This window comes from Pogona vitticeps, chromosome 9 (assembly GCF_051106095.1).
Source record: "Pogona vitticeps strain Pit_001003342236 chromosome 9, PviZW2.1, whole genome shotgun sequence".
Lineage (NCBI taxonomy): Eukaryota > Metazoa > Chordata > Lepidosauria > Squamata > Agamidae > Pogona > Pogona vitticeps.
This window is the reverse complement of record NC_135791.1, coordinates 5865920-5889048: the sequence shown is the minus strand read 5'-3', so window position 1 is coordinate 5889048 and position 23129 is coordinate 5865920. Positions and strand designations below refer to the sequence as shown.

General features: G+C 43.6%; 1 protein-coding gene across 1 annotated transcript in view; it reads left to right on the top strand.

Moving 5' to 3' along the window:
- Nucleotides 1–306: 306 nt before the first annotated feature.
- The window catches only part of STPG1 (sperm tail PG-rich repeat containing 1), a 32663-nt gene continuing 9840 nt past the window's right edge, over nucleotides 307–23129 (top strand). Inside the window, exons 1-8 of the mRNA XM_020800117.3 lie at nucleotides 307–420; nucleotides 1180–1332; nucleotides 5132–5235; nucleotides 12627–12728; nucleotides 14802–14975; nucleotides 18144–18246; nucleotides 19195–19366; nucleotides 22745–22935. Coding sequence (XP_020655776.3) covers nucleotides 1245–1332; nucleotides 5132–5235; nucleotides 12627–12728; nucleotides 14802–14975; nucleotides 18144–18246; nucleotides 19195–19366; nucleotides 22745–22935 — 934 coding nt within the window. The 5' untranslated portion in view covers nucleotides 307–420; nucleotides 1180–1244. The remainder of the gene's footprint in view (nucleotides 421–1179; nucleotides 1333–5131; nucleotides 5236–12626; nucleotides 12729–14801; nucleotides 14976–18143; nucleotides 18247–19194; nucleotides 19367–22744; nucleotides 22936–23129) is intronic.

Below are 23129 nucleotides of genomic sequence, written 5' to 3'. Positions count from 1 at the left end.
AAAAGTATGCGTCAAGTAGAAAGACTCAGTCTAACAGGAGAGGGCATATTCTGCATAGTTTGCCACAGGAGTCTAAATCTTCCACTTCAAATGATTAAACCAAAATCTCAATACTTTGGTCAATCCCAATAATGAGGTTTTCCAATGCCACCTTTACAAATATGCCACACAGCTGGGCTGCTAAGTTTACCACCTTAAGCAAAAAGCTGGCAGCAAAGTTTCCTACGGTTCTACTGTTTGACGTTTGTTTCCTGGCTCCTCCTTTGGAAGAGAGAGCCTCTGTGATTGGGTCACTTTCAGGTCACCAGAAGAGACAGGCAAAGTGATTGGAGGAGAAGATGACTTGGTTCTCCGGTTGCCAGGGGCAACGGGTTGCAAACTTTCTCAGGATTCTGGTCTAGGCGTGTTACCTGGAGCCAGGTAAGAAGATTCAGGACCCAGCAGGGCCCCTTTAGTGACAACCCAGTCTATGGAGATGATGCATCACCAGTAACATTTGTTTAATCATCTTGCATTTCTTATACAGTATTGAAAGGGCATTTCTTGTGGCACCAGTTAATAATCATATTCCATCCTCTCTTGTACAAATGCTGTACAAAGCAAGTTCAGAGTCACACCGCACAATGGATTCCCTTTTTCCTCAAGATTAAATGTATTTGTGTGAACGAGATAATACCCCCACCCCCAACCTCACTCAGAGCTTGGAAAAGGATATTTAGGTGGTCACATTAAATGAAGAAGGGTGCTGCTATATTTCTAATAACTGTATAGAGGAAAATTTTCAACCTGGAGAACTATATTTATATATTTAACTTATTTTTCCATGTATCAGACACCCCCATGTATAAGACGCCCCCACTTTTCTAATCCAAAATTAAGAAATCTAAGTGGGGCTTAGCAAGTGTAGGGGGAAAGGAATCAAAGTGCAGCAGGATCTCTTTGATCCCTGCTTTCCCCTCCATTTGTTTTTGTTCTCTCCTCAGCTTACTTCTGTGTATAAGACAACCCTCAATTTTTAGTCTAAAGATTTTAGACAAACATAAAGTCTTATACACAGAAAAAATACGGTATATAATGGGAAGTAAGTCTGTCTCCCAATGTCCCTTTTATTACATCGCATCTAGCTTCTCAAGGACCGGACGCTGTAGCTTTAAAGTAGCCCATGTACTAATTTTTCAGGCGCAGGATGGAAAATTTGAGAAAAATGGGATTCTTCATCCAGGTGGTGGTAGCTGTGGCATGACATGGACTCCACTCTCGGCACCTCTCGCTCAGCGAGCAGAATAAGAGAGAAGAACTCACCTCATCCAACTCCTCAGAGTGCGGGAAAAGGTACAGAATGAGAAGGTCTGAGGTCACACGAATGGCCAGAGAGGAGTCAAGGAGGAGAACCGTAAACATAGAATTGGCTTCCTTGCACTGTGCTTTAACTGGGGGACGAGCACTCTTCTCGTCACTCTGTGACTTAGATGTTTATGAGCCTTCTGACCTGCTCTCTCTGTACTTATCACGCTTCTGATCACACACCAAAATAAAAGTTTGCTTTAGGATAAGCTGCCCCAGAGACCCAGCTAAGATGCTTAGTGGCCGGGCTAGGACGGGAGGCTGCCTTGTGCATGCCTTAAAATAATTTTGCCCAAACTCCGTCCACTTGTGATTGCAAATTTGCTGGGGAACCTGACGGTGGGACTATTTAAATATGTATTTTATTTAAAATATTTCTACCCCACCTTTCTCCTTAAAAAGGACCCAAGGCGGCCTACGTCATTAAAGACAGCATTTAGAGCTAACAACGGTGAGGATACAAATACAAACAAGGATCAAACAAATAGCATACAAAAAAAAAACATAAACAACATCAAAACACATTTGAAGCGGTAAGGTACAACAATCCATTTAAAACCCCACTCAGATGGCTAGTCACTCAGGGAAAGCTTGCCTGATTGGTAACTAGGGACTCTTCGTAATGTTATCAATTTTTTTTGTTTGTTTGTCACAGGTACTGAGGATGCCATCTATTTACCCGGAAGTAAACTCTTAATTGATACCCACTGTGGTATAGTCCCCAGATGTTCTTGGGGTCCCCAGATGTTCTTGGACTGCAACTCCCAGAAATCCTGGCCAGCACAGCAAGTGGTGAAGCCTTCTGGGTATTGAAGTCCCAGACATCTGGGGACCTCAGTTTGAGAACCAATGTAGTGGACAGACTGATGGACTAAGGAGTCTGGAGACTGGGGTTTGAATCCCCACTCGGCCATGGAAACTCCACTCCCTAAACACTTTATTTACTTTGAAAGCCCCATCAGGGTCTCTGTAAGTCAGTTCCAACTTGATGGCACATAACAACAACAAACCCTCAGTTAAAATAGTGAGATCAGACATCAGAAATGTTTGTTTTTGGGACGATACAGTGGGGTCTTGACTTGAGAACTTAATCCGTATTGGAAGGCGGTTCTCAAGTCAAAATGTTCTCAGGTCAAATCTGCATTTCCCATAGGAATGCATTGAAAACCATTTGATCCGTATCTGCTCTTTTCCGTCCATAGAAACTAATGGGAAGCTGCTATTCTGCCTTCGACCACTAGAGGGGGATATTTTGTTTCTTTTTTTCTTAGGTCAAGAAATGTTCGGGGAAGGCAGGGAAAATACAGTCCAGGCAGTACCAGGCAATCCGAAGACTGTCTCCCAATCCACTCTCTAAATGCTGGGAGGACTGAGGAAGCAGACAGGCACCCTTTTCACTGCCCAACAGTTAACTGAAAGTTCCAATTTTGCACTTTCCCTGCCTCCCACATGGTTTTTTTTCAGTTCTTAACTCAAATCTAAGTACTTAAGTCAAGTCAATATTTTCCTATGAGAGTGGTTCTTAAGTCAAAATGTTCTTAACTCAAGCCGTTCTTAAGTCAAGACCCCACTGTATCTGGCTAAGTCTGCTGGGAACGTCAGGACAGAAACACAACTCCTGCAATCCCGAAGATCATGATCCTGAAAGATTTATAGATGGCATCCAGTGCAATCCGGAGTCCACTAGCCATTCAAATCAATCACCTCACAGAACCCTAAGACATTGATGGGCTGGCAATCTATTTATTATTTTATTTGTACTGCATCTCTCTGTCTAAAGCAGGAAAGGCTCTAAGAGCAGCTTACAGATCAATAAAACCAAACTAAGACCATCTCTGGCCTTGGGCTTACAATCTAAAAAGATGCAGCACAAATGCAATAGGGGTGATGGCAAAACCAAGTGAAGTCTGCTTGCAGTGTAAGGGAAGTGATGCAAATTCAGGTAGATGTTATTAACCTTTCCTTAACCTTCTAACATAAAAAGAAGAGACCAAAACTGCTGATCTACCAGGGGAGCTGATAAGATGGTCAAGCCCTATACCTCTCTTTCTTCTGCAGCCTGATAGAATATCCAGTGAACCTGGATGGAGCTGACTTCTCAGGAGGGCTAATAATGGCCCTGCTTTGCTTCTGTCCCTCCTCTACACCCTGGGAGAATGACTGTTGGATGAAAGGAAGCAATCCTAAGAATGGACAATCATTTGAAAACCATGCAACATGTTTCATAGATTGTATGCAAGTATGCTTTATTGTAAAAGAGGTGGACAATTTGACCGGTTTGGGAGCCATTTCCCCCCCTCCAAAATCCCTTGGGAGCCGCGTATACCTTGAAAAAAAAAATGGAATGGAATTAGAAGAAACTGCAGAGCAACTTGCAGCTTTGAAAAATGGGTAGAAAGTTTGGTGTTAAATATGGCAGTCTAAATCCTATAGCTAGTGCCAATCAGCGTAACCCTGTTGAGTGAGTTGTATTGGTAAGTTAACACTTCAAGTAAGTCTCAGAGATTCAATGAGATTTTTCTACTTGGGGTGATCAATAAGATTCTGGCATGCAACCCTATCTTAAAGGGCGAACCACTATTCCTTGAGGTTTTCAGGAATGGCAGTTCTCTCTCTTTTTTTTAACAGGAAAAACTGTGGGTTTGGCAGGGGGCGTCTGGTGGGGCTGGGATGTAATGTGGGCAGGCAATAGGTGCCAGGGCAGAGTTGCGAGTGCCAATGCTTTCCAAGTAAGGGGACGATTGTTCAGAGTCTGAGAGTTAAGCCAAAAGGTCAGTCCAAGAAAGACTAGGCAGATGTGTGCTTGCCAGTTCACCCGGGTTGTAAGAAAAACGGGTGACAGACAAGAGACAACTGCACTCGTATTTCCCACACTAGTTGACTGAATGAACATAATTTGTGGGTCTTAGCATGCCCCTCCCCAACGTTCAGCTATTTCCAGATAATTATCAGGAGCCTTGAGATGCTGTCTGTTGTTTCTGCACCAATCATTGGAGCGCCTGATACTCCCCCTGGCTAATCATCCTCACACCTGCCAGGTTCTCCTTGTCTTCTAGGACCTTCCCAGTAGGACTGGCATCTGCCTTTCCTTCCAAACCTTCTGAGAGGAAACTTTGACCTCCCCTTGCACATCGGTTTCCTCCAGTTGCAAGAAATAGTTTTCCTCCTTTGAAGACAACTCAGCAATGTAAGGCATGAGAGGGGACGCACAGGAAAAGCATTAGGGGTTTATTTTGCCTGCCTAGTCTACACAAGTGGATTGTCCCATTTGAATGCTTTCCCCCCATTTGTCTGCCTGCTTGTCGCAGAACTCAGTGCAAATGTAAAACCAGCTCAATAAGAAGAAAGCTGGTTTAGAACCCTTCTCTGATAACAATAATTTTCTGGCTGAGTGAACGGATATACAAAGGGCAGCATTAAAAAAAATGCAATCATCTTGCAGTCTAAAGTGACCCAGTCCTTCATGTCTCCCTCACCATGCTGCATTCAGAGGCCAAGTCTGAATTCCTCAAGTGAAAGAAATCAAATATGACATTTCATTTTTTTAAAGATCACAGAACAACAGTATTGTGATCCATCTTCAATCTTTGCTTCAGAAGGAAAAATAGGAAAATTGTAAAGAGTAAAAAAGAAGCAGAAGAACACATCAAAACAAAACAGGCAGCATGGATAAAATCCAAAAAATCCAACCAGAACTTATTGGATCGTTATGTGCATTTACATTGCATCCTGAAATAGCACCTAATCATGGTAAATATGCATGGTTTTCATTGATTTCTCTTTCTAGGTCGGCCATGTTCTTCCATTCCGGTCAAGTTCCAGACCAAAGTCATCTCCAACTCTGAAAAGAAAGGCTTTAATTCTCAGACGAAAAGATTTCAGTCTATTGAGGTAAGAAATATTCTTTCCCGCATCCTTTGAACATTTTTCTTAAATCCCTTGTGACATAACCATACAAGGGAGTTGTTAAGTTTGAAGTTGGACATGCTGAATCAAAGGACCCTGTTCCTAGAAGTCCTGGAGTTTACTTAAGTGCATAGGTACTCATGACCAAAGTCGAAAGCGGGATGCATCTCTAGATCATGGGGGTTGAGTTCCCCCAAAGAGTCCATCATTCCGGTATCAGTCATCTTATACAGTACTGAAAATCAGCATTTGCTTTCTCATTGAGTAAGCACACAGAAATAACGTGTCAACCTTTGAAGGTTGGAATGATGATCTGAGCATACTTTTCCCCTTTACAAAGGAATCACTACCACATTTCTTTTAAGAAAATAAGAACACTTGTGTTTATTATTACAGAAATACATTTTTGAGAGGAACAATGGTAGAAGTTTTAGTTCTAGCTAACCAAGCTGGTGGGGCTGCCCCATTCATGTCTAGAGGACAAAGGGGAGATCTCCTCTCCTTGAAGGGGCAAAGGAAAGGTAGGAGAAAGAAGAAAGGGACATCAGCAATACTAAGAATAGCGATTAAAGGTCGAAGGAGGGTCAGCACTCACTGGAACAGGTCCAAGACAGTCCAGGATAGGGGTGCTGGCAAGTCTATGGGTTGAAGTCTCAAATCTGAGTCCAAGGTTTTGGTATCGAGTCCGGAGTCCCTATTAAAAACAAACATTTTTCCCTAGGAAAAAAAAGAGGAGTCAGTGGGTTCCGTGTCCCAGTCATTAAAAAAATCTGTGTTGTGTTCAAGTCAAGTCACTTGTGTGACTGAAGTCCAACTTGACAGCTAGTTGTCAACTTGAGTGCCCATCCCTGATCCAGGAAACCTGAGGAGGTCCTCTCCCTATTTTTCCTCCTACGAAGATATGCATCTTCCTGAATGCAAGCTGGGTTCTACCCAGTCAATTCCATGAAGATTTGTACCAGTTTAACAGACATGGTTTCCCTTAGAAAATCTTGATAACCGTCGTTGGGAATAGACTGTGATGCACTTTTAAAGAAACGTCTAGTTGTAGCCACAGGACAACAGTTCCCAGGATTCTGGGAATAAACACTAAACTAGTTGAGATGGGTTGTCTTGATAGGAGAACCTCTGGGTTTTTTCCCCCCATATCAATATCTGCTAGTCCTCCAAGTCTGCTGGGAAAATAATGGGGCCATTGTGGGTGAGAGTGGTTCCCCCAAAGAATATGGAAAACATAGAGCAATACCGTACCAAATTTCCTGTAGGTAGACACCTTGTAGTTTAGCATGAAAGCATCTAACTAGGGTAACCAATGCTCCCCTATCTGATACCCTTAATTTCTAAATATTGCATCTGCAGTTCTACATAAGGCCGGAATTCACTGTGAGGACAGGATTCACCACTATGAGAAAGCCAGCTTTTGTTTAAATAAATAAATAAATAAAACCAGTTCATATATTATTACGACTCTTGCAGGCGCAAAAAAAAGAGAGACCAAAGACAACAGAAAAAAGTTCACAGGGATATTAGACAGAGAAAAGTAATTTTTGTGTCCTCGTTACAGTGGCACATTATTTCTGACATGATGGGCGGAATGGTTTCCCAATACTGTAGCTTTCTTGTTAAACATGTCATAGCGTGGAATTCCGCCACCCGAGCTATAATTTCATTTGAGGTCAGAGGGGAGGAGAGAGAGAGACATAAAACTTATCAAATCTGCCTGGGATTCTTTTTAATTGGAGAAATACGTAAGCTTTTTAGTATCCTTATAAAATAAACAGTATAATAAAATATGTCCGGGAGTCTCAGCGACACCTGGTTAATGGCTCAGAGGTGTTGGGAGTAGGGGATATTGAGATATCTTCCTTTTATTTAAAAAAAATAAAGCAAGACAAAGCAATATGTTAATCCTCAGAGTGCTGAGATTAAGTATTGAAGAGTGTGAAGCTGGATAGCTCAGCGGTTTAGATTTCTGGCTGTGGAGCCAGAGGCTGGAAGTTCAGTCCCCCTCTGTGTATCTCAGAACAGCCAGCCTGGGTGGCCTTGGGCAAGCTGCACAGCCTCAGGGCAACCCCGGAAGAAGGGAAGGAGAAACCACTTCTGAATATTCTCTACTTGGAAAACCTTGAAAAAGAGTCCCAAAGTCAGAACTGACTTGATAGCATGCAACGATTATTATTCATTCTGCCATTTTTATGAGTAAATGCAAAATATTTTGTATATACTCCCCAAACTGCAGCATCCATGCAGGCCCTATAAGGGGGAGTGTTGGCCAACCCTGATCTTTGTGAAATATTTTTTAATTTTGTCCAGGAGGTGGAAGCACAGCTTCACAGACTTGAGTTTGTTCCTCTTTTGAGCAGCTGAGGCTAGAAAAGAGCACAAGAAGGGAACAGGTTTTCTCCAGCCAAACAGGTGTGCGTTATACACCTGTCCATTTCTTTGCTTTCCGAGGATTCTCCATTGCTGCTCCCATAGAGGCTGGAAAGACTAAAATTAGGCATCTCGATAGTGCTTTCTAATGATGCCAGACTCCAAACAGAACTCCGTATCTCTTCTGTTGCAGATTGCAATGCAAAATGGAGAGACCAGCCATCATATATTCCCCCGTTGGTGCTTCTGGGGTGGAAGGGTGCTGTCCTTGCCCAGTGGGTGTCTGTTTTTGGGGGAGCTGCGTTGTGTGTCCAAGACACACCTGCACAGTCATAGCAAGGAACCTTTCCACCTCCCATACCCTTGTTCCACCTCCCTCCACGTACAGTGGTGCCTCGCTAGACAGTTACCCCGCATGATAGTTTTTCCGCTAGACATTGGCTTTTTGCGATCACTATGCAGTGATTCCTATGGGGGAATTTTGCTGGACAGTGTTTGGTCCATGCTTCGCAAACCGATTTTCGCTAGACGATGATTTTTACAGCTCCCTCCACGCTTGCAAAACAGTTGTTTTTGAGACCTAAGCTTCGCAAGACAGCAATTTCAACAGCTGATCAGCGGTTCGCAAAGCGGCTTTCCTATGACCGATCTGCGCTAGACAACAACGATTCTTCCCCATTGGAACGCATTAAACAGGTTTCAACGCATTCCAATGGGGAAATGCTTTTCGCTAGACAATGATTTCGCTAAACAGCGATTTCAGTGGAACGGATTATCATCGTCTAGCAAGGCACCACTGTACTGCCAGGGTGCCCTGCAGCTTCCCTTCCCTCTTCTTGCTCCCCTCCCCTGTAAAAAAGCCACCTTGCTTTCCAAGTCTTCATTTCCATGACTTTACCGTTGAGGCTCCCACTATCCTAGCCAGATCCTGGAGAGCCAATGTAAGCATGTCAATCAGACCGATTTCTCAGCCTTGCCGTTGACAAATTGAGCCCTTTTGCCAAGTTCCCAAATCAGAAGCCAGAAGGGGCAACGTTTGAAAGTCTGGGATTGGCTTCACAATGTGCTCCTTTCTCCTCCCGAGAATTTCCTGCTTCCTAACCCCAGCAGGCAGTAAGCCAAGCCGCAATGGAATAGAAAAGGCTGGCAAACTCTCCAGGATCCCTAGAGAACAGTGGCTGCTTCACATGTGCCTGTTTTTTTTGGGGGGCGGAGATAAAGTCATCCTCCTTAACCCTTTCCAGCCTTTGCAAGCCGTTGGAGATGTAGAGAAGATGTGGAAGCTGAGATGTAGCATGAGCAGGACAGGCCACAGGCCCGTTCCCGCAAGCCCTTGGCCGTCGCGGCTGGGGGATTCTGGGAGTTGTGGTCCAGGAAAGTATTTATTAGGATCATGAATTCGGCAAAGATCGAGAGACAAAAATCCCCCAAAGAATGGAAAGCAAAAATGTCATGGGACGGGAGACGGGTGAACAAGGTGACAATGGCCTAATTGTCACATTAAGAAGAGAGCTTCCAATGGGTAGCCCCACACTTCCTATGAGGTGCAAAGTAGAAGGAGCCTCAATCCCTGAGAAAAGAAGACTGAGGGGAGATAGGATAGCACTCCTCAGATACTTGAAAGGTAGGCATACAGAGGAGGGGCAGGATCTGTTCTCGATCATCTCTGTGTGCAGGACACGTAATAATGAGCTCAAGTTACAGGATGCCAGATTTTGGCAGAAGACCAGGAAAAAAACTTCTTAACTGTTAGAGCAGCACAGCGAAGGAACCCATGACCTCAGGGGGAGGTGGTGAGCGCTCCAACGCGGGAGGCATTCAAGAGAAAATGGGACAACCCTCTATCAGATCTGCTTTGCTTTGGATTCCCGCACTGAGCAGGGAAGGGGTTTGGAGTCGATGGCCTTATCGGCCACTTTCCAACTCCATTATTCTACGATTCAGTCAAAGTTGACAGGCCAAGATCCGGTGACTCAACAGACTGTAAGGTTCCACCTAAATCCAGAAAGTTGCGGTTTCACTCTTGAGCAACTCGTTGCTTGCTTATTTACTTATTTACTGCTACCTTTCTACTCCCTTGTGTTTCTTTGGAGGAGCTGAAAAGCAGCTCGCCTTCACCCGATTGTATCCTCACAACAACTCTTGTGAAGTTGATCGGGCTTAGCAAGAGTGGCTGGCCAAAGGTCGCCCGATGAGTTTCATGGTCAGGTGGGGATTTGAACCCTGGTCTCCTAAATATGGGTCCAGCACTTTGACCGCTGCACCACACATGCTCCTGAACTCTGCTTGCTGCCTAGACCTTCCCCACCTCCCGATGAGAGATGAGCTCTGCTTCAGAGGACGCTCTCTTTCTTGTCCACCGATGGGTTGATTCAAGGTGGTTTCTTGGACGGGCCCGCTTGTTTTCCTTTCTTTCTTTCTATAAATAGACAACCCACCCAAAGTCCTCATCCTGGAATCAAAAAAAGAGAAGTCGTTCTGGAAGAAGGGCTGAGTCATGGCGGGGTGCGCCCTCTTGAAATAATACACTCTGCCCACACGCTGAAATAATTCTGGCCAAATCAGATGCATGGCTGGGATTAGCTATGCAATCGCTTTGAGCTCCTCGAGTCTCTCTATGCTGCTGCTTCAGACGCCGGAGAAACCTAATCCATCGTTTCAGACCCATTTTGCTATGCAACTTGAGACTCCCCATTAAAATGAGATTATTTTGATTTTGAAATAAGCCAAGAAGAGCCTGCTTAGAGCACAGTGACAAGTGACAGAAGCCAGCAGAAATATTCTGAGGCTTAAATCATGGAAGGTTAAGCACTGAACTCACATTATAATGCCATTGTGTCTCTCTCCACCCAAGAGGTCAGACGTGTGTCATCCATACTATGGACCGCTGGATGGAGAAAAATGTGTGCCCTTTATGTTAACACTAAGGGCACAGCAGGTTCTTAAAGAGGGCTGTGGTCCTGCTTAGAAAAACCTTGCCCAAGAAAGCTGACTAAAAAGTCGATTAAGCCTGCCTACGTTGGCATGTGGGATAAATATTTGCATAGCGATGTGTCTTGGAACAGGTGTCCTTCACCATGGCAGAGTGACAAAGCTGCTTAGAAAAACTTCATTCTCCATTTTTGTGATCCTCGTAACAGGATGCTGACCAGCCAGTGTTTTCTAAGCACTCGCCTCACCCCTACATCGACACAGGCATAAATTAAACCAACCCCACCATTCACAAATCAAATGGAATTGAATTGATTTAGGAAGCAGGGTATTAAAAAAAAAAAACCTTATTCTCCAGTTTTTTAAAAAAAGTACTTTGCAGCCCAAATAAACAGGGATGGGGATTCACGGATAGCAGTCAAGTTGAACTTAAATTGCACTAGTGACTTGACTCGGACTGGGCTCTCGGTGACTCGTGACTCGACGTGCAACCCATTTGCCCGAGTCGTGTTGTGATATACCGGCACATGCACAGAAACAATGGGTCGGTTCCAGGAAGGGAAGTCAGCCCGCTGTCTCTGCCAAGACTTGCTATCATCCCTGCAAATAAATCAATTTCACCCGTATGTCATGGGCTTGGGAACTGATAAATCAATTTAAAGAATGCTAAAATAGATTTAAGTGCAGGTCTTATTGCCAGTGTGACCGTACCCTTGAATGTAGTTAAGTTTCTAAAAATCAACAGAGTTATTAGTTGGCGACACCTTTTAAATCAATGATGACTCCAACAGAATCACAACTGATTGATTTAAAGCTTCATTCATTCATTCATTTAAAAATGAATCAGGCATGATTCTGAAGATAGGAAAGTTCCAATATTGTTTCCCATATTAAAGTATGATTGGTGAGAATGTGGTAATATGCAATTCTTTGAGTTTAATCAATTCGATCAATTAGTTAATTTAAAAATGTATCCCCAAGATGCAGAGCCTCATGCCCTAAAATTATTTGCTACAAAAAAATTCCAACTTGTTTACTGCAGCTGCTGTTTTCATTGTCCAGTACAGCTGTTTCAGAGGCAAATGACTGTGAGAACAGTTTAATTATTAATTACAAAAATCTAAGAGTGTCATGTTTACTGAAGCCTGTGAGATATATGAATGAACGTTCTTGCTGATGATGGTTGAAAAGCATTGGTTCCCAACCTTGGGTAATGCAGGTTTCTTGGACTGCAACTCCCAGAAGCATTCACCACCAGCTGTGCTAGCCAGGATTTCTGGGAGTTGAAGTCCAAGAACACCTGGATTACCCAAGGATGGGAATCACTGGTATAAAGGGATATTTCTTTGTTACATAGGTTGATACAGATCTATAGGAGGGCTGGAGCCTGTATCACTCTCCAGCTGTTATTGGGTTATGCACCAAATGCCAGTCATCCTGGACAACGATTGGGCATGATGGGAGCTGTAGTTTAAGACGATCAGTGGCCAGCTGTAGTTTAACTCCAATACCAGTAGGAGGACAAAACTTTTAGAAGTCCAGCTGTTCAACTCATGCACTAATTCCCACTTTCATCTAAGAAGATAGGGATGTGCCATCAAGTCGGTTCTCTGAATTACGGCGACCCCTTTCAGTTTTTTCCAGGTAGAGAATACTCAGAAGCGGTTTTCTACTCCCTCCTTCTGGGAATGGGAAACTGGGGCTGTGCCCATTGCCCAAGGCCAGAAAGACTGGCTCTACTCATAAGAGGCACAGTGGGGAATCAAACTCCCAACCTCTGGCTCTGTCATCCTATATTATGTCACCTACTTTGCCATGTTTCATGCTAATACTTAACCCAGACGTTTAAAAATACATCATTTTCTGTGGCTTATTTTGAACCCCGGCATAATTGTGGCCTATCCAGAATCCTACCCCAAGGATTTTGCTGTGGGTGAGTCCCAACCTAACCCAGCTTAGGTATCCCTTGCCTCCCAGCATCTTCCATCACTCCTCAGCCACGTCTTCTGCATTGACAGAAGAGCCCTGTGGAAGCTCTACCTTGTCATGACAATGTCTTGTGTTCTTCCTAGAATGAAAATCCGGGCCCGGGATTCTATAACGTCACCCATCAGCCTGCACTTCTCAACAATGTCTCCCAGTCTCGGAAAGGAACCTGTTTTTTCCCTTCTTTGGTAAGGGAAAGAGTTGATTCTTTTTTTTTTAAAGTGGGGAGGGCAAATACGAATGTAGCATGCTGAAAGCAATTGTCAGTCTTTTTAACCAGTGAGGGTTTTAAATGCTCACACCTTATTTCCCCAACCCTGCTGTTCATAATGTTGGGGAGTGTGTTGTTGTCGAGAATAGATCTGTGTGACAGAGATAAGTATGGGCTCTCTGCTACAATTAAAGCCAAATTCTACCTTCATGCCTAACCTCAGAAGCAAATTCTTGCAACATGAGTAGGACGTGGCTTCCTACATTTAAGCGTGGCACCTTCTAGGTGGGGCCATTCCTCCTACATTGGGAAATAATTTTTGAGAACAGAAAACACAGGTACTTATTTGCACAGCACCCATTCTCAGAGTTTAGACACGCATCGCTTTGGTCCAAGGTGGATTTGGCTTTGTGGGAGGGGCATGGGTTTTCGTCAGCTGAAGACCAGCTCCCATGATGTCCCTTTCTGATGGAGTAATAAAAAAAAGCTAGTGAAAGGATTCAGTAAATAATGAGTACAAGGACGATTGTGTGTTCCACTTGATAGAGGACAGTCCTCTGTTTGAAAGCATCCCCTTTCTCAGGTGTCACCAGTCTTCACAGATCTGGGAGAAGAAGCACACACCCATCCTTAGACCTTCATGGACTTTCCCCCCAACTCCTTGAAAGATATTTTCTTACAAAATGGGATTTTTCAAAACTAAAAGAAGAAGAAAAAAAACCTTTAGAAGACATTTTTTTCTAATTAGTGTGGTTTAGGGCCCTAGGAGTGTTGGGAGGTTCCTTAAAACATGGCAAAATTGCCCTCTAAAGCAGTGATCCCCAACCTTGGGCATCCAGATGTTCTTGGACTACAACTCCCAGAAGCCTTCACCACCACCTCTGCTGGCTAGGATTTCTGGGAGTTGAAGTCCAAGAACAGCTGGAGGCCCAAGGTTGGGGACCACTGCTCTGGAGTACTCAAGGGGCCTTCTTGAGCCCCACTGTCTAATTCTTTAATAGGAGATCAGGGCATTCTGAAGGATGTTGCATCAGGGCCCCTGCATGCAACCTACAAGCCCTATGTTGCTGACCTCTGCTTTATTTGAAGAATCAGACTGTCTCGGTCCCAGAGGATTTCCTCTATTATAATTTGTCTATGTAGTTGCACTCTGAAACTGGCAGTTGCAAGACCTTATTCCTCTCTCTTATGCCGTTTTGGCTGTCAAGTGGACTTAGCCTGCAAATTATAGGTGTACTATTGATATACAAAGATGTTCAATGATCGCTTTGTTACATATGTTTGGAAATATCCAATTAGAATGTGGGGGAGGGCAATAATTAATTATTATTATGGTAACGGTTGCAAGATTGAGATCTGCAAGGAACTGGAAGAGTAAGAATCAGTTTAATATAGAGAATTGGTATAAAGAAACGTGGAATACAGCGATCAACGAAAAATTAATGTAAGAATTGAAAGTCAGAATGGGAATATTGAGATCAAATTATTTTAAGACTATATGGAATGTTTTTCTAACACATGGATTTGAGAAAGGGAAAGGTTATACTTCAGGACAAGAGTCATTATATTTCTGGAGAGAAATTATATAATAATAATATAGTACCTTGGGACTTCGGAGCTGGAAGACATCTTATGGATCATTGAGTCCAGCCACCATCAAGGAAGACTAGTGAGGAATTGAACTCCCAACTCAGCAGCCACAGACCTAAACCACCGAGGGGGGAAATACCCCAAGGCTGGTGGGGAGCAGTGGACGTATAATGTACTATGACTTTTGATTTGATCCTGAGTTCCTGTTCTTATTGTTAGTTATTTTTCTTTTCTTTCATCCATTATTTGTCATTTTATTGTTTAATCTTAGAATAAAGGGGTGGGGGGACGGGGCAGAAGCTTGTCATCATTCAAGGTGTGATTCCACATTTTCAAATCGTCCAAGCCTCCCGATTAACCTTTCTGATCAGACAAGTCAGAGGCTGATGTAAAGAAAGTTGGCTTCCTTGCCTTCAGAAGCCAAATACATGAAAACACATGCTTTTCATTGTTTTCACAGGACGTACGGATCGCTCAGCAAAGGATCCCTAGCTATCCAGCGGCAAACGCCTACAACCTTCCGCCTACTTTGCAATCCAAGAGAGACTTTAGCCTGGGATATTCCAGTATGTTTCAGCGACCAATTGCCAGGAAGATCACCAAAAAATCCACCCCAGCCCCCAATCAATATAACGTAAGATGGTCCGGTAAAAAGGTGGGACAGCATCATCTCTCTGACGATGAAAGCTGATGCAGGAGTCAAAGCGTTACCAAGGAGCAGGATAAGGAAAGCTATCCAGTAGTATTTATTCTTCCTTCTTCAGCATCTAAATTTCCTCTCATTGATTGTGTTCATTCATACATCATTCCCATGGAAATCCGTTTATTCGTTCAGAGAAGGGTGACCGGATTTGAGCTAAATGTTGGAACCCATAAAGATCCGGGATGTTTTGATTCCCCCTGTTTTTCCTATTGTGTTATTCTTTTTTTCCCTTGCCATAAAACGTTTTTTAAAGTTAAAATTGTAATACATACACTGTCCAACCATCTCATCCTCTGTCGTCCCCTTCTCCTCTTGCCTTCACACTTTCCCAATATCAAGGTCTTTTCCAAGGAGTCTTCTCTTCTCATGAGATGGCCAAAGTATTGGAGCCTCAAAGTATTGGAGTCCTGCCAGTCAGCACTCAGGGTTGATTTTCTATGTTGTATATAGCATTCGTTATAATCTGCATTATTCAGCATCCACAGGGATGGGGCTTGAAACCGATTCACCACAAATACAGGAGTCCTCACTGCCACGACTTTAGGGTTAAGATTCCCCTAAGCGAAAGCTGGGGAAGTTTGCATTTTGGATTATATTTCCCAGAATGCCTCAGCCAGTGCTGGCTTCTGAAAAAGTAACTTTTCCAAGCTCCCTCTCAAATTTGGGACTGTAAGGCAACCCACCTCTCCAACATTGTGTAGTCATGGAGGAGGTTTCTCCAGGGGTTAAAATAAAGGTGTTCAAGATTGCAAAGATGCTAAGAAGCATGCTTTCTGTTCTGAACAGAAAGTGTGGATGTGTCTCCTTGTATACTTTCAGAGCAACTGGGACGACACCATGGCCGTGATGTTTATGGAGAAAGTCTTAAGGCCCCTGAGCGCCTGGTGGCAGCGCCACCTCTTAGTGAGCATGACATGAAGGACAAGGAGTTAATACGTAGTTAGCTCCACTCTGCCTTTTCCCCTAAAGCCATTCCTTCCTTCACAGGTCATTATTACTGTCTGTCATCCACACCCATACTGGGTTATACTTGGCATTACAAATAGGATAGATTGTGGGGGGGAAATCTTCCCAGAATCTCGAGTTAAGTTCTGGCCTGTGATTTATTCGTTGGGATAATTGGTAAGCTTTTGAGAAACCAGGCAGGAAATGATCCAGTTGAAATGGCAGACGGGCTTTATAAGCGAGGGCCACGAGGCCAGGGAGACATACGTAATGGGAAGAAAGGACGGACCTGAGTTTCCTGTCTCTGCTCACGCTCCGGTCTCCATTTAAAAAGAAAAAAGAACAAAAATTGGAAAAAAGAAAGACATAGCTAAATAGAAAACAGTTACGGTACCTGAAAGACCAGCAGATTTGCTTCAGTGTGAGCCTTTGTGGGTGTAAATCCCTTTTCTCAGGGGGCATGGAGAGAGAAAAAGAGACTGGGTTGCTATCATTAATCAATCAATCAATCAATCAATCAATCAGTCAGTCAATCAATGAATCAATCAGTTCATTCATTCATTCATTCATTCATTCATTCATTCATTCATTCATTCATTCATTCATTCATTCATTCAATATCTGTACCCTCCATCTGACCAATGACCACTCTGGCCGGTTTACAACAAAAATAATTACCGCTCGAATTCTTTGTGGTCTCTCTGCTTCAAGCATGTGGGGAGAACATTCTTTGGAATATCACAAGGGGAGGAAAGTTTTGGCGGGAAGCCTGCCCTCATGTTCAGTCAGAGTTTGAGAAAGGTATTTTAAAAAAAAAAAAAATAAAACACCACTAACCCTGTGGGAACTGGAAACCAAAAAAAGTAACTCTCCCAGGTTCTATTCTTGCTGTGTGCTGTGAAAACCTAAGGCCTCCACTTTCCAGCTTCTCCGGCTCCCTTGACAGCAGAAGAATCCTCAAATATTGTCACTGTGGTCCATCTTGCAGCTAGGTTAGAAAGGTTTTCCAACATGGTGCCCTCCAGAGGTATCTCCCGTGAACCGCCTCCGGGCCCTTGGTACCACTCTCTGCTTTGGGCTGTGTAGGCATACCTTTGGATCCGATTTAGACCAACCGGGGCTGACGGGAATCTGATGCAGTCTGAAACAGATGGGACTGTGATGGCTGGGGAGGATGGAAGTTGTTGCTCCCAGTACCTGGAGGGGAAGAGGCTGAGAAAAAGCACTTTGAAAATCAGTAGCTCTCCAAGTCCACGGACGCCATTCATGTGCGAGGATATTTAAGTGCATGAGTCATTTGGGCCATTAATTGATATCCACGTCATGTGCGGATTAGAGAACCGTAATTCACTTTTTAACAAATAAATCATGATACCATGGAACCAGCCAGTTCCTGCTCTCCTGGCTAAATCACTTGGTGTAAACCCTTAATGGACTGCAACTGCCAGTTTTGTACCCGCGGTTTCCACAGCTGGGTGGATTAAAAAGCAAGAGGAGAATTTAACACAAATGGCGGGTCGCAGCCATGGCCCTGTTACTCTTTTGCAGCAAAGAACACAACAGAGTTGGCCACCAAGCCATTTGACAAAGTGGACGACACTCTAGAAAATATTTTTCTGAATAAATCATACCAGTCATCGAGATGCCAGAAACTCTTTGTTATTTATACTTACAAAAATAACATTGGTTCCCCCTGGCTCTATGCATACTCTTTGATTTTCCAGATATGGCGATATCTGGCATCGAAGCATCCTTAAAGCAACAATCACAATGAGCAGAGATTCTTAGAATGCCTGATTCTGCCCCACCACGTCCTCCATGCCAGCTTCTAGCTTTGCACAAAATGTTAGTAGGATACCTGATTTGAAAAGGGATCCTGCACAATATACATTGACCCCGTTGGGAACAAGGATTGTATCCTAAAAGGTGGGTCCATCCAAGTCCTTTTAAAAAGAGAATCTAAATTTGCTGCAGGAGAAGCAGCCTTCCCATACACTTCACAAGCTGATGTGAGATCATCCTCTAGGTGATGGCATAGTAAATGTTGTTCTATTGGAAGTAAATGTCAGTTTCGAAATAATTTACCGAATTAATTGCTGGAAAAGTCCGTGTGTTGCAAAACAAAACGCGACCAATTTCTGTTTTCATTTGCAGGTTTCGGTGGACTTGTCTAAACAAAATGGTGCCCAGTCAGCGTTCACATCCAAAACAAAACGAGCATTGATGCTTCATAGCAAGGACCGTGTGCCTTCTCCCTGTAAGCTCTTCTCATCCTTTACTCTTGTGAAACATTCCCTCATAACTCTTCCAGAAACCAGGGCATAAGGTGAAGAATGAGAGTCACTGATTCTCCCCACTTAGAGATCATATTACCCATTACTGCTTACTTATTGATGCCTGCTTTCACGTAATGTGTCACATATCTGTGACCTTAAAGGCCATAGGAGAGGGAAGCACCAAATACCTTCCACTGTAAGAAGGTTTTTCCCTTACAGAGCCTAGAGGTACAGTGGTGCCTTGCAAGACAATTGCCTTGTGGGACAATTAATCCTCAAGACGATTAGTTTTTGCGATCGCTGTTGTGCTTCGCAAGACGATGGTTTCCTATGGACGATTTTCGCAAGACAATGATTTTTCCCCATTGGAACACATTAAATACATTTCAATGCATTCCAACGGGGAACCGCATTTCGCAAGACAATGTTTTCGCAAGACAGCGTTTTTCACGGAACGAATTAATATCGTCTTGCGAGGCACCACTGTAATGCTTTATTCATGATGAGCAGCCTGTTTACAAAGTAAGTCCCTGCAAAAGATGACAGATTCTCAACCTTTCCTGCAATATAGATGTGTCAGCATTTACTGCTCGAAAATCTGAAAGAAAAGAAAAATCCGATGTGTGAACTATGGAATTTATTTATTTTATTTATTTTATTAGATTTATACCCACCCATCTAGACAGACAGTCTACTCTGGGCGGCATTACAAAATTTAAAAACAATCAAACCAATAGCATGCAAAAAATCCAAAATGTAAAAAAATGTAGATGTTAAAATACAGAACCTATCATCTCCAGACAATATGGCCTTTCGGCCGCCATCTTGGTTCCGCTTCACCTCGAATGTGACGTTTGGTGAGGTTTGGGGATGATGATCTTTCCACATTCCTCTTCTGTGTATGTGTGTGTCTTGTTTTAAAAAAATAGGTCATTATCGAGTGAACGAATCCTTCATTCGGCAATCACCTGTGGTGTTGGTGTCCTGCTTCAAGTCGAGAACGAGTCGTGAGACCAATCCGGAGACGCTGAGCCCCGGGCCTGCTGCCTATCAGCACCCATCTGAAGTCCCAGTGGCGCCACCCAGAAAGTTTCCTGGCCTGTGAGTTTCAAAAGTGCAATTTCAAAAGAATTTCACATTGGGTTGCCAACGAGTCCCTTTCTTAAGTAGTCAATGGCCTACTTGATCAGAAATGACACACAAAAAAACACGAATCTCAAGGTGTTCTTCCAGTTCAAAATCCAGTTATTAATCCCAACTAGAAAAGATGACCTAAGATTTATTAACTCATACTATTCATTTGTTCCAAACTCGGCAGCTGGTTTATTGAAATACTTGAAGAAAGGAAAGGGCAAAGGATGCAGAACGAGAAACGTGTTTTAATGTTTTAAACTCATGCTAAACTTTAGTTCATGTTTTCAAACTGAAATTGCAGTGTGCTTTTAAATAATACTTTGAAACGCAGAACTAGAGTAGATCAGCAAATCAACTGTAACTTGGTAAATGAATTCTGAATGTTATGGTTGGGATTAACAAGTGGATTAAGGCTTGTGGGTAATAGTGTATCGTTGGATAATATTAAGGACAATGGTGGAGGATAAAGAATAACACCGGGTGCAGGATGAGTAGAGTAACTTCGAATGGTGAAGAGCTACAAGTTAAGTAATTAAGTAACCTTTACTGTCAATGCACAACATGTGTGCAGTGAAATTGAATGAGCCTCCATTGGTACAACCACACAAAGCACAAAACACAGAATACATTCAGACACAGAATACATCTCCAAATTTATAAACAAATCCCCAACCCCAGGAATACCGGTGCTATGCCACATACATACATACATACATACATACATACATACATACATACATACATACATACATACATACATACATACATACATACATACATACATACATACATACATACATACATACAGTATTCCACCAGGATATACATACAGTATTGTGTGTTATATTGGAACTGTGAGTCTGTTTTCCTCCAATGGGGTTATGGGACAACCCATGATTTTTTGATTGCAAGATTGCGAGTTCGATTCCCCCCCCCCTTCTGACTCCTGGGAGAAGAGCCAGCCTGGGTGGCCTTGGGCCAGCGGCACAGGCGTCCCAGGGCGCCCCCGAGAGGAAGGGAAGGGTAAGCCACTTCTGAGCATCCTCTACCTGGAAAAACCTGAATAGGGTCCCCATAAATATTTTTTATTTTCTGAAAGGTGTCACAACAGCCACAAAAGTTAAGGTCTGATGATAGCCTCTTAAAAGAACAAAATGTGTATGTCATGTACCATCAGGCTGCATCTGACTTATAACAGTAGAGTTATAAGCTGACCTATAACAATAAACAGTCAATTTGAGTTGGAAGCAGACGTATAGCAATAGACGACAATAGAGTTTTCATGGTATGTCGTCTTACCCTTGCTATCCGTGAGTGACTCTCCGTGGCTGAGAGAGCATTTGACAGCACGTGATAATGAATAACTGTTCATGACGTTTCAGATCTCGGGAGAGAAGGATGACAGAACTCTCTATGATCAATTAAAAGTGGCATTAATAGGTGTAGCCAGTGAATGGTGAACTTCTGTTTTGCAATCTGTAGGATGCCCGATCCCTTCCTCCCGCCTCGTCTCTGCCTCAAGTCCCAATAAATCTATCAGCCAGTTACTCAACCTGGTCCATTTTATGGTGTCCTTCCTGTAAACAGCAAAGTCAGTTTGCTTGAGATAAGATTAAGATCTCCCCCATTAAATTCTTGCTCAGGAACTTCCCATCTCTAACCCCCCCCCCCCGCATTGCTGCCACCACCCTTGAGCCTGGCACTCTCTGCACACGTTCAAGGGTATCTTTACTACATCTCACATTTTTTAAATGCAGGCCTTGTAGGAGAAGAAGGAGGGAGGGCTGACTTGGGCAGTGCTCAATAAACTGACATGACTAAGGAAGATGTAAATCAAAGCTGTTGAGAAGAGCACGTCCATCTATCCACGCTGGCAGAAAATACCAAAACTGTCAAATGCTCAGAGGCCAGTCCAACGCCCATGTATGTCAAGATGATTAATGCCTCCAGGACTTAATCTACATCTGGTACGGAGTCAGTGACCAACGTGAGTTTGTACCAGATGGTTTCCGTGAATCCCTGCCACACTATTCTCACGACGCCCCTAGAACTCACCACCCAGAATCCTGTACCCGCCAGACACTGGTGTGCAAAATGGTGCCGCTGGCATGAAGGACTTGGTGGAGATGGAAATGTGGTGGAAAACTGATCCTGGATAAAGTATTTTTGTTGATACTAATGGCGAGGTTTCAACTCTTCTCCAATGTGATCATCTGGATGCACACGGGGCTCCATGAGCAAAGCTTGGCCAAGACATTTTTCTCTGTACAGAATTAATGATTCTAGCAGTTCTCAATCCTTTCTGTCTTGTGTCCCACTAACCGCTGGATCAAAGTTCCACCATTATAGAAATTAAGAACTTACTTTCCTCCAAAAGGATATGTTTCAAGGGATTCCATTATTATACTTACCATGCATATTTTACTTACCAAGGAAATTCAGGGTATTCGGAGTGGGCGGTATCCTGTGGCCTAAAGATGGAGCAGAAGGGTTATCATATAAGTGTCACTTCCCATTGCGTGTCCGGTTGTGTGGCCAATCACGCAACTAGTGCAAGAATGGGCGTATGGCAGGGAGACTGCCAGAGCAAGGGGGGATGTTTTATGTCAGTGGATCCCAACCCAGATGTTCCTGGACTACAACTCCCAGAAACTCTGGCCACTGGTGGAGGCTTCTGGGAGTTTTAGTCCAAGAACATCTGGGGACCCAAGGTTGGGAACCACGGTTCTAGCCGTGAGTCCTTGTTCTGATTCAGCAGGCTAATTTTTGATTTGACTTTTATGCTGTTGTAGGGACGTGGTGGCACTGTGGGTTAAACCACAGAAGCCTCTGTGCTGCAAGGTCAGAAGACCAGCAGTTGTAAGATCAAATCCATGCGACAGAGTGAGCTCCTGTCACTTGTCCCAGCTCCTGCCCACCTAGCCATTTGAAAGCATGTAAAAAATACGAGTAGATAAATAGGTACCACCACAGTGGGAAGGTAACGGCGTTCCGCGTCTAATCGCGCTGGCCACGTGACCACAGAAACTGTCTTCGGACAAATGCTGGCTCTACGGCTTGGAAAGGGGATGAGCACCGTGCCCTAGAGTCGGACACGACTGGACTAAATGCCAAGGGGAACCTTTACCTTTTACTGGATGCAATTAAAACTTTGCATGTAGTTGCAGAGAAAACTTTAAAAACTCCACATTTTGATATGATAAAGCTTTGGGAAATTCCACAGCCACTATTTGACAGGGTTATCAGTGAACCTAAGTATTTCTAACTCCATGCTGGATTGCGGCGCATGTTTCATCGCAAGCCAAAATCAGTCTGGAATAGTGATCTCCTCTTTGTTTCTTACAGGCGAAAGTATGGCTTGAACTTCTCAGCTCCAGCTGTCCCTCCACCCAAAAGCCCACCTCCACCTGGGCCCGGCCAATATGAGCTAGTAGACTATGACAGTCCTTCTAAGCATTACATCTCCAGCGCCGTATTCGTCTCCAGCACAGGCCGCTGGGCGGGTGATAAATTTCACAAAGAAATTCCCGGTCCAGGTAAAAATGCAATCTGTTATTATGAAACGATTCTCTCCCTCTCGCCAGGTATTACATTTCTCGGCATGCCAATACTTGATTAATGAGACTGTCATCCTCATCTCCCTTATTAGGATGTTGAATGCACTGGGATTTACTTCTGAGTAGTCATGCTTCAACGCGCCCTCCATGAGCCCAGGCTTAGAGGAGGACAA